Genomic DNA, 11,903 nt, shown 5'->3' on the forward strand with positions numbered 1-11,903 from the left:
CTCCCCTCCCCCCCCCCTTAGTCGACAAATATTGACCGGTCCCTGATTTGTAGTAATTGTGATTTTTGGTTTTTACAGCTGTATCTGTACAAGTGATCTTTCGTCGGCAAAATATTATTTGTTCTGCATTAAGAATCCCACGAGGGTTGATTATTGATAGTTTCGGTCTTGACGTTTCTTCTGATTTTATTTTCCATCTTCTAGAATCATCTTAGTTGTTTGAAACTAAGTTTCAAAGAGGATATATCCTCATTAAGACTGTCATCAACACTTTTACAGCGGTTTGCACTGTCTGATGTGATCAAAAAATGATTCAAAAGTTTGATTTTAAACAAAAGACATTTTAGCCTGATGCTGAAATCAAATCTTTGATTTATTCCATTTCTTATTCAATTGCAACTGTGAAACGAATACTTAAACAATCGAATCACGAATTTCGCCGATGGCCAATTAGTACTTTCAAATGAATTCGTTTAATTAATGAAAAAGAACGATGACAGCAAAGTAAGAAAAATAAATTACAAATAAATTCATAGATTTCATTGCAATGTTTTATCCAGCAGAATTGTATGGGAGCTGAGATGTACGGAGAAAACTGACGCTACGATCAAAGATTCTGTAACAAATAATTCACGGTTGACTGACCGGTGTAAGATATTTGTTCAGCGACAAGTGGCAACACCTCGCTTTCTTAACACAATCTAGAAAGTAATCTTTCCTTTGTTTCCTAAGGTTAAGGTTCTTCAGCTGCTGAATAGCGCCAGAGTAGCACAATAAGTCGCACCTTCGAGCTTTTTGCCTTGTCAAATCTTATTTGTTATGTTTTCTCTTTTATAAACGTTTCAATAGCTAGGAAATCACATCAAGGCGGCCGATCGGTGATTACAGATTCGGAGAGGAAGCCGTATCCACACTTACGGTGAGTTAAAAACATGCCATGAATATGACCTTTTTTAATGAAAATAACTCACATGCACGTTGTGGTAATCGAAAATTTATAGTTAGAAAAGTAGTAACATTTTGAACACTTCGATGTATTTACTCAAAATAGACAAGGAGATCTAGATCTAAAATCAGATTTTACCGTCAAAAATAGTCCCACTTCTAGCCTGAGGAAGAATCAATTTACCGATGACCTGATTTGCTTAAATGAATCAGATATTGACCTCATAAGTATTTTTTTCGCTGCCTTTATCTTTTTAACTCGGAAATGGCTTTGCACTGTAATTTTCGTCAGCTTAAGAATCATTTATAACTGCGCAGAATAAGACTTTCCCTAGCCCTGTTACAGGAATAAATTAACAAGAGATCTCTAAATTTCTTTTTATAGAATGCTTTTTAAATTATCTTGAATTATGATCCGAACACAGGAATTTATGGATCCTAAAATAAATACGATTTAATTGACTGCTTCATTTAAACTTTCTTAATTTCCTTCGGATAAGACCTGAGGGTTGTAATGTCAGTTCTAAATTACAAGTTTTTTTCCTTTTTATTCCCAAAGTTTCATGATTATTCAAATTTCACTCAAGTTAAGAGATCTAAAACTGCTAAAGAGATAAGGGCTCCGGGGGTGGGGTGGGGATTGGAGAAGGGATATGTGGGCGCTACTATGTTGTCATGAATACATTTAAACGTGAGGAAACGAGAGAAACCACAAAAGTTAGTTTGCAAAAAATAAAAAAATAAAAACTTCGAAAAGGGAAAAACAAACCAAAACGAAACAAAGATGCTTAAAGATGGAGTGTAAATGTATTGGGTGAAATTTGTCACGATAGGCAAACATGAAGAAGCAGCTGTTTTGTTTTGTTTTGTTTTTTACTACAGAACAAAGAGCGGAAGGAAAATAAATTAAGCGCCTCAGTCAACTATATGGCGTCTCAGTCGCGCAAATTAGTGCTAGGGTTTGTCGTCGTCGCCGTACTGACACTGCGAGTGGAAGGAAAATTGTTCAGTGTCAACAATTTCCAAATCGGCAACAAACGAACTATCAGTGACATCCAATTTGACGGGACGATGGGTAAGATTCAAGACTGTATCGATAACTTGAAAGACCCTGGGGACGAGTGTGTCATTCAGCCTGGCAGCTACCACGAAAAGGTGACCATTACTAACAAGTACGGAAGCAAAGAGTCTCCGATCGTGATTCGAGGTGATCCGAACGCTTTGACGAAGCTAGACGGTACCGTGCCTCTGCGGCCCGCGGAATGGGAGAGAATGAGCAACGGGGCTTATAAGGCGTTCATACATTATGACATCACCCAGCTTTTCATAGACGACGAAATGATTACTAATGCACGCTGGCCGAATTCTTTGTGGTCTGACAAAACAATATTTGACAGCCAGTTCTGGGCTAAGTCCGCTAAGAATTCTACGCGCGGGCTCATGATAGACGGAGGCAAGCATAAGCTGGCCGACAGCGGTTTCAACGTAACTGGGGCGATGGCCGTGCTGAATGTTGGAAGTTTCTGCACTTTTACGAGAAAAGTACTAAACCACGGAAAAGGTCAGTGGGAAATCATAAATTTGGAGCATTTCTACAATACTTTGTCATAACGTAACGCTCATAATTTTATGAAACAGATAAGTAAGATATGCTGGCTGGTTCTTTTCAGCTTAAGCTGCCGATCACGCATTAGCGAGCAAAGCCCTTTAAAATACTGGCGAAGTCCTCAGTATTTCCTCAAAGGGATAGCAAACGCGATGTTTTCTTTCAAAGCGCATTTTTGTGATAATTCTCTGCGGTCAGTTCATCACTACTGACTGTGGGTGAGCCGATGCATGCAACTCATAAACCTTACCTTATACCACAGATGTGATCCTTTTAAATGCATTTTGCATCGCTATCCGAAAGACTAACCACATGCACTTTTTGCTTCTTGGAGTCATGTGTCTCTTGTTCTTCAATGCGTGACAAGTTGGGAGTGAAGAAATAAGATAACATTTACGTTTCCTCAGATACTGACCCCAAATAAGACAATCGTTCGCCTCATGCTAGGTGAATATCATTATATATCCCTCGTCTTAATTGTTAACTATTCATCCCATAGGAAAAGACAGGTTTACCTATAGAGATGACTTTGGAGACAATTTGAACTTTAAACCGAAGAACAATCAATACTTCTTAGAAAGTAAACTAGAGTTCCTTGACAATCCGGGTGAGTGGTTCTATGAGAAGAAAAATGGCATTGGAACCTTATATGTCATGACTATGGATGGAAAATCTCCCGAGGGCCGAAACGTTAGAGGAAAGGTGAATCCCTAACTAACTATTGTCTTTTTTTTTCACTTATCAATTTTCTGAAGAATTTTTAAAAATGAACAAAACGACTGTGGTCTCCTTTTTAACTGAAACACAACCTCTGTGAAAATACCGTGCATACAAAAATTAGTTGCCATGCGCCTGTTTAGTATTAGAGAGATTTAACACCGCGTTTACGTGAAACGTGAACGGCAAAAATGACCACGTGACGTTGTTTTTCCCGTCATTTTTTCATGTTTGCAGATTGCGCTTTGCCGTTTCTACGTAAAAGTAACCTTGCCTCGCGTTTTCCGTGTACGTAAGATTTTCTTTACTTTTTCATCATAGAATAGAAATTAATCACCGGAAAAAGGTCACCAAAACTATTTCTTGTAAGTCACACAAAGGCGCCTTCAAATTCACCATGACGTGAGCTCACTCGAAACTAAAGCTGCAAAGTTCATGCTATTTTACGTGAAACACGAAAGGGTAAGCTGACGTTTGCTGTTTCACGTAAACGTGGTGATACATCTCTTTTATATTAGAGAGTTTTAGATTCACGTTTGGTGTGTTAACCGCGAACCTCATACCGCAGTTAGCGGTTTGAAGGTAAGAGTTAGAAGTTTCGAGATTTTCAGTGTTTTAAATCGACGTCGGGTTTTTTAATGAATATAAACAAGATAACCAAGCAAAGTCTAGAAAGTTCACTGTTATGCCCTTGCAGCATAAATTTTACTTGAAGCACTCACGGAAAATTTTGTGTAGACTGTCAAAATCAAACATAATTAATCAAACAAGACTCTTCAACGATCTTACACCTTCAGCCCTGTGTTTTTGAAGCAGGCGCTCCATTCGCTCCCTGCAACCTCTTCCCTTCAGTTCAACGAAGTTTTCACCTTCACATGAAGGTTTCACTGAGTCTCTGAGCAATTTTATCCCACTCGGCCGGTTTTTCGGGTCTGTGTCACTTTACTTCTCTCGCCAAATGCAAGTCTTGTTCCACAAGCAGCCAACAAAATGGAGGCATACTCGGGAAAAGTCAAAGAAAAACAGCGATATGTTTTTCATGCTAGGATTTCGTTCGATTTCGAATAAACAAAAACCGGCACAGAAATGTTCACTGGTCCCAAAATTGGAAGTACCATTACACATCTTCTTTATCAAAACAAAAGTAAAATGTGCACCGCCATCTTGAATTACCAAAAGGATAGAAGTCCTTCATTTCAAACACAAAATGTGGCCTAAATTTTGGTTTTCTACCGTCCCAAACACATGGCCTAAAAAGAAAATACCTCAAATGACAAATATTTACGGGACATACATGAGAACTTTCGAACTAGAAGAAAAAAAGCGCCGAGGGAGTTGACCAACCTGAAACTGCCTTTCCCAAAGTTGAAACGTGAACCGCTAACGGCCAACGTGACGGCTGAAGTCTGGTCACGTGACTTGTTGCGGTTTGCAGTTACACGTAATAAGAAACATCTAAAACTGTCTATTAGCTCACAGATGACGTAAAAATGTGCTAAGAACAAAAGGGCCGAAAACAAGGTGTAGCCGAGTGAGTCAATGATGATCCTACCACATTTTGACGTCGTCTATGATTTATTACTGAGGGCGGTAAAGGAGGGGGAGGGGGGGGGGGGTTGGGGAATCAAGATCACGTTTCACGGAAAATAAATTGGTACTTTTACAATTCACAGTCATTGTTAATTACTATCGATCGAAACTACAACCAAAATCACAGTTCACGACGAATTAAATACTTCTTTCTCATTTCACGGAGAATTATTTTGGAAAATCACGGTTCACCGCTACCAATGAAATCACGATTCACGAGAAAAAAAAAACAAGCTATTTCACATTTCACGAGAAAAAAAATAGGCTATTCACGAATCACGAAAATATCCTTTACCCCCCTCATTACTGGGCAGACCCACGGCAACGTTGAATCTATTTCTTTATATAATAAAGAAGCCAAAAGTGTTTGTTGGTGACGTCATCTAAGCGTTTGTCCTCCAATAGATCATAATTAAGAACCAATCAAAATGCGTACGTAATTCATCTAATTTTAAAACTCTTAATCTCCTCACCATTCCGTTACGAAGGTTCAGGAAGTCGCTTTCAACATCACAAGTTCTGCGTACGTCGTTTTCAAAGATCTGACCTTTTTTGCGACAACATTACAAGCGCGGTCCTCCAACCAGCTAGAATTTCGCTCGATTAACTTCAGTTACCCGACGTACAATCGGCGCATGCTCGGGGACACGACGCCGCCTCACTGGACAAAGATAATGTCCGGACAAGGCTCGATGAAATTCATTAATAACACTGTATACGGAACAGATGGTATTGCTTTGGAGTATCAGGGTGCCAACGATCTGGTGGAGAATAATTTTTTTGAGTACAACGACTGGAGTGGAGCAAACATGAACGGTGCTGGGGGAGGTAAGAAACTACGTTTAGGATTTTTCTCTTTTTTTTATCGAGATGGAAGGAAAAGTTTTCCCTACTAAAAAAGGCGCAATCATATTCCACTTGACTGGTTGTTCAATAGTTCCCACAATCATCAAGAAGATGGCAAATATCCCAAGATGACGAAATTAGTCAGATTCCAGGTTTTTGAATCGAGAGACTAAAACTGAAGAGCAAAACTTTACCATGTTTACATTAGGCAGCTCTTTTCTTACAAGATTTGCTAAGATATTAAACATCGGCACAGATGTCCATTAAATCTTGCACTTCAACGTTAATGACCTCACAATTGATAAGCAAAGGAATACAATCACGCACTTTTCATTTTTCGCCGCGTCCACTTCATGTGTATCAACAAACTCACATGACATTGACGCAGAGAGCACATCCTCTTGGAACGTGTGTCTCTAGCTTAGCCCGTAAATAGCAGACTTCATAGATCTGAATTAGATTTCTCCCTTCTGCCTGCAATATATACTACACTATTTCTCTTCGTTATTGTTAAAATATTTATGGAATTTTAAGACTCCTCAATTCTCATCAAAAATGTTCTAATATGCTTCGCACTGTATGTGCAACCATTTCGACTGTGAAGGACAAGATAGCTTTGGAATTTTCCAGACTCCATGGTGTCAATCTTTGTCACGTTGTGAAAGTATCGTGTCCATTTAGGAAATACGGCTGAAAACTATAATCATTAAGATTGAAAATAAATATTTTAAAGGGGGAGGAACAGTGCTTTCCCAAAGTATTGGCGACAACTTTATCAGGAACACTCTGCGGAACAACGGCGCCAGCGTCGGATATCGCTCGGGATATAAATCACATGCTCAACTCAACGACATCAGCCGAACCTGCTGGGGCATGATCCAACACGACGGCAGTGGGATACAAGTTCAGGTGAAACGTCAAACAGATGTGCTGTTAGAGCAAAACTGGATTTACGATAGTCCCAAATATGGACTTCGCTTTGACGGGGCTCCTCCCAACATTGGGAGAAACGGTACCATGAGGAGAAACGTCATTAGGAAGACAAACGGGATGATGGTCAAGGGAGACAACCACATTGTGGACCACAACTTGATCTTTCACAAATTCACGAAGGGAGGCGACCATGATGGACAAGGAAGCAAATGCAACCTCTGTGTGCTTTGGTACGAAATGCGTTTAATTCGTTAGTAGCTTTTGTTTTGAGCGTCACGCTGTACTTCTCGCAGTGGTACACCCTGACAAGGGGCTATCGTATCAAAACGTCCACTTTGAAACTCTCTACGGTGTCGAAATCATAATGCATTTACTGTTTCACTACAGGAGGAGAACTCGCAAAGGTGATGGGAGTGCAATGGGCTGAAACCTCCAAAAACCCGGATCGAAAGCTCTGCATTTGACTAAGTGTCCTTTCAGATGGGAGATTTTATTCTCTTATTACACTTCTCTATCTAACAGTGCCCGTCTGTCGGTGGTCATCTTGGAGGCAAACCTAGGCTAAATTCTTGGGGGAGTGGGGTAAGGGAGATAACCTGCGATAGATTAGTATCCTATTACAGGACAGAAACAGAAACCCGCAATTGGTGAAAAAAATTAATTGTTGACGCATTACCTTTTCAACCCTCTATTACATGTACTTCATCTCCATCTCTTTTGCCCTTGTTAACCTATTCGCCCCTTCCCTCAAAACAATGTTATACCAATGTTGTACCATGAACTTTTACCTACCTAAGGCAACCTTGAATGGAGGAAGGGGTCTTATCAATGACTCAGGCTGTTGTAGAAACAGGTGTTATTCTACACATGAATAAAACTCTTCAAATATGATGTGTCAACTATTTATAACGCTGATTGCAGGTAAGCGTTGTCTATGTGGTTCAGAAAAGTACAAGATAAGTTGGGTTTCTAGTTAGAACGCTATCTTAATATCCCTATCTCATTCCAGTGTTTGCTTTCATTCATCATTCAGGTATGTCAGAGAAAACCCAGTGTCAATCAATCATAATACTTCAGTCGAGTACAACGCGGCAGACATCGCAAATGGCGGCGTACACAACAAAAAATTGTTCTCCATGAGCGGTGAACTCAAAGATAACATCATTGGCGACGTGCGAACTGAACTAATGGACCCAGACAATATGGATTTCCGACCTCGACCAGAGTCTGCCTACATCCAAAACAATGTGGGTCCCTACAGCTTCGAGGAGACGAAGAGAAAGTACTGGATTCCTGGACGGCAGCTGTACAAAGCTAGCAACCCAGTCCCTCCCGATGGCTCCAATACTGTAAAGGCGGACAAACGCGACGTGTTGATGTGGCTGAATGGCTTCCAAGCCACCACCCATTTTGTTTACCTTGGAACCTCGTCTGATAACTTAAAGCGACAGGGCGTTGCAAGAAATGGAGACAACGTCGTGAAAATCCGGAAAGAGCTTAATGGCGGCGTGAAGTACTACTGGCGGGTAGATGCCAAGTTGAACGCAAAGGTCACCCATGAGGGCGACTTGTGGTCCTTTACAACGATAGAGTAAACAGAGGAAGAGAAGGTAGCAATCAATGATGCACTTAGCGACAAGCAAAGGAAAATGTAAGAATCGTTTAACAAGTGAAAAAGCAAAAAAAATGTGAGAGAAAATAAACAGCAGTTTATCATCATTCGTGGTTCACAGTGTGGTGCTAGCAACCAAAAACAAGTACCAAATAGTATTATAACATAATCAAAGTAAAGCGCGCGTTCTGATTGGTCAAGTTCCAAATAGTACTATAACATAACCAAAGTAAAGCGCGCGCCCTGATTGGTCAAGCTCAAAATAGTATTATAACAACCAAAGTAAAGCGCACGCTCTGATTGGTCAAGTTCCAAAAATAGTAATCTAGAGGACTGCCAGCTATAATAAAAACAAATAAAAAAATTAGGGAACAGATAACGGAAGGATCCTTTCCGAATTGCGTCTTTCTCGTTTTATCTATCACGCCTGCATGGCCTTCGTCTTTTCAGCGCTAATCTGAAGTGGGACCATGCAATAAAAGTTCCGTTTATGTTAATATTCTTCTGCTGGCGCCCTCCTCAAAAACATTCCCAATCTTCCAATCTCTTAATATTCCAACTTCCTCTTCTGACTGATGTACACTTTCTTGCAAATTTGTGAAGAGAATTAAAGAGCTGTGCCGAGATGCCTCTCACTGAAAAACTAACTAATATCACTAGAGGAAGGCTGTCAATCACATTCTTCGCCACCACAGCAGAACACAACTGAAGACACTGTGCAGGTTACATTACTTCATTGAAATGTCTACTCAGCGCACCATAGAACATATTTAACAAATGGTAAACACCACAGCGTACACTATTGAGTTATGGATGCACGCGGGAGGTTGCTAAGCACGAAAGAGGCGTAAGAGTCGCTCGAGGCGATAGCCGAGTGCGACTCTAGCTTCTTGAGTGCTTAGCAAACCTCCCAAGTGCATCCATAACTCAATAGTGTACGCTGTGGTGTTTACCATTTGTTTTATAACATAACATTGATACATTGTAGCTAAAGAGTTCCCTTTTATTTAACAAATCTTACGTGACCAGAAAAAACAAGCACACGCGGAAAAATAGTCTTTGCATTTGCTCACGTCAGCAGCATACACCCATGGGAAAATGGGGGATGCTAAATTGACCAATCAGAGCACGCGCTTTACTTTGGTTATGTTATAATTTCCTTTCTTTAAATTTATTCCTCTCTTATGATTTCTTTCACTTTATTACTGGTCGTCTCTTGCACAGCGATCTCTTCTGTGACAATTTTCTTATTCAATGGCCTGAAAAAAAAAAAATAGTAAGAAAACAAAAATATAAAGATTCAATGATTGGCTACAAATGTGGCACATTATACACCAAATGCAAATTTGGCATCAAATTTGAGTTTCCATTGTTCTGGACTGACTAGCCTCTCACACATGTAAAAATCCTTTAATTTGTATTTCCATGTGAAGACAAGGCTAGTGAGTCTAGAACAATGGCAATTCAAATTGGACGCCATATTTGCATTTGGTGTATACCAAACACAATCTGCTTGTAATAAAAATAACTAAAATTTCTTTTTTTTTTCTTGTTTTAACCAAACACTTCATTATGATCGCTCACTATCACCACAAAATGCTCCAATGAAACTCAATTAAGAGAACTGGATTGATACACTTTAACCTTGTTGTTACCTAACATGCTGTATTTGAGAAGAGGTTCACATACTGTGCTGTATTAACATTCACTTACTCAATGTAAGATCCTCAATCTTTTCTGGCATGATTGGTACTGTATTCAAACCAGTTCTTTTGTTAAATTCCGTTAGAACTTCTATCTCCTTAGTTCGCATCTACAGAGTAAATGAAAATGAGCCCTTGCCAAAACACAACTTTAAATTAAAATATATACACTTTAGAAAAGTACTTGCAAACTAAGAACTGATTGATATTTCCCCCCAAATTGTCAAGGGAATTTGACATTTCATCAAGATAGCACATACCCTTTGACAAGTTCCTCAATTATGTATCATCAACTCCTTTTTGGATTAAATAAGTATTGAAATTGTAGAGAGATGGTGTTGGTCAGAGAATGCCAAGTTAGACCCTGTGCAGAACAATCTATTGCAAAAGTCTACTTACGATAAACAACTACATGACTGGCCGGATATGAGGGAGTGAAACTTAAGGGTGCTCTTTATTAATTTTGTAGCTGTGCTTCACAGACCAATGTTTTGTTCTCATACCATTTTGACATCTTCTAGGATCTAATCAGACACACAGCAACATGGAATCCATTTCTTAACTACATGTACCTTATTAAGCTTCTGTTGAGTATCATGTGTATATCCAAGCAAGTGAAAAAGGCCATGGGTTATTACAACCTGAAGTTACAAATAAAACCTCAAACTGAATTCTAGGTGTACATGCAGTAAAGTACATTGATAAGTGAGAATCAGCTGAGTGACCTACTGGTATGTAATCATCCAAATCTTTGCTGTCAACCTCACAGTCTTCAACAATTTTTGGAGTTCCAAGGACAATATCACCCAGTGTGTAATCATCAAATGGCCGTGGAAGAGGTGGCAGGACACCAGGGGTTAAATCCTGTGGAACAGAACCATCAAAGACATACGGAGACAATCTCAGGGACAGTGGTTTGTTCACAATAAACCTTTATCCAACTGATACAGGACTAATTTTAAAGCTGTCTCCTTGAATTTTCTTGATTCTCTAAAAACCATCTGCAAAAGACTTGGTCACAATTCTTTTTTTTTTATCTTCTTGGTTCATTGTGGAACTGGATCAAGCCTATACATAAATATTTTTTCTTTCTTAAAGAGAGCCATAAGGCATTTCAAATGACGTTAATATTAATTAGCATAAAGGTCTGGTTGAAGCAAATTTTAATGCAATTGCAGTTCCTATGTTTTAACTTAATTTCATTACAGGAATAACTGCTGACTGATGGTCTAACAGACTGAAAGACTAAAAGAATGATAGATTGACTATTAATTACCCATAAGTGACTATAAATTATAAATTGACTGAATTGCATGCTTGACAGTTACTCACTAACTGAATGACTGTATAATTAAGAGAAAAAGTGAGAACTCCATCAGGAAGCTCAAAATAAAATTTAGAATTCCTCATCTTCTAATAAAATTATCATATTATCACAACAAATCTTTTTGTACTGACCTCAAAGCTTGGAAAGCTTAAGATGTCGGTAACAACATTTCTTCTTTTGTAACGCAAATTAAGGCCCTTGATAAAACCTTTTCCAACGAAAAGAACGTTCACATCAAAATGACTGATTCTTAAAATGTCTACAAGGGTATTACAATTCTGTAATAAGCCAGGCAAGTTTAGAAATGTGCGACCCTGTAGATTTCTGATCAAAACTACCATATCCTCAATTCCTCATTTCGTGCCCCGCGCATTTGCTTATGCTTTATGTAGGATTTGTGACGTATACCATGACCTCAGTATGGGTCACTGTGATCAAATCACCTTCTCAGTTTTTATTTTAAACGTGTTACAATAAATGCTATTCGTGGTATTGATATTCAATGTATTTCTTACACTTCATCTCCATTGCCTGGTTTCTGGACGTTTCGTCGTTCCAGTTTTATAGACACGAATCGAATCTAGATTGCAGGGGTCGAGACATGGTGGCTCATACACAAACAGA

General features: G+C 39.1%; 2 protein-coding genes across 4 annotated transcripts; one reads left to right on the forward strand and one right to left on the reverse strand.

Moving 5' to 3' along the window:
• The first annotated feature begins 619 nt into the window (after positions 1-619).
• On the forward strand, positions 620-8,356 carry LOC111323590 (uncharacterized). Its single transcript, XM_022926982.2, has 6 exons — positions 620-919; positions 1,828-2,506; positions 3,051-3,253; positions 5,347-5,686; positions 6,438-6,867; positions 7,671-8,356. Exons 2-6 carry the CDS (start codon positions 1,873-1,875, stop codon positions 8,230-8,232), a joined length of 2,169 nt encoding a protein of 722 aa, XP_022782717.2. The 5' UTR covers positions 620-919; positions 1,828-1,872; the 3' UTR covers positions 8,233-8,356.
• LOC111323545 (endoribonuclease YbeY-like) lies at positions 8,327-11,900 on the reverse strand. 3 transcript variants are annotated; one of them, XM_022926925.2, is made up of 6 exons: positions 11,795-11,900; positions 11,411-11,487; positions 10,682-10,816; positions 10,525-10,593; positions 9,963-10,062; positions 8,327-9,508 (listed from the first exon to the last, which is right to left on the reverse strand). In XM_022926925.2, the coding sequence occupies exons 1-6, from the start codon at positions 11,805-11,807 to the stop codon at positions 9,501-9,503; spliced, it is 402 nt and encodes a 133-aa protein (XP_022782660.2). In that variant the 5' UTR covers positions 11,808-11,900; the 3' UTR covers positions 8,327-9,500. The 3 variants fall into 3 exon arrangements, with proteins under 3 accessions (XP_022782660.2, XP_088596757.1, XP_088596758.1); XM_088740631.1 differs by lacking the exon at positions 11,795-11,900 and having other exon boundaries at positions 11,411-11,668; XM_088740632.1 differs by lacking the exons at positions 10,525-10,593; positions 11,795-11,900 and having other exon boundaries at positions 11,411-11,670.
• Positions 11,901-11,903: the final 3 nt, after the last annotated feature.

The sequence above is a fragment of the Stylophora pistillata genome, chromosome 12 (assembly GCF_964205215.1).
Source record: "Stylophora pistillata chromosome 12, jaStyPist1.2, whole genome shotgun sequence".
Lineage (NCBI taxonomy): Eukaryota > Metazoa > Cnidaria > Anthozoa > Scleractinia > Pocilloporidae > Stylophora > Stylophora pistillata.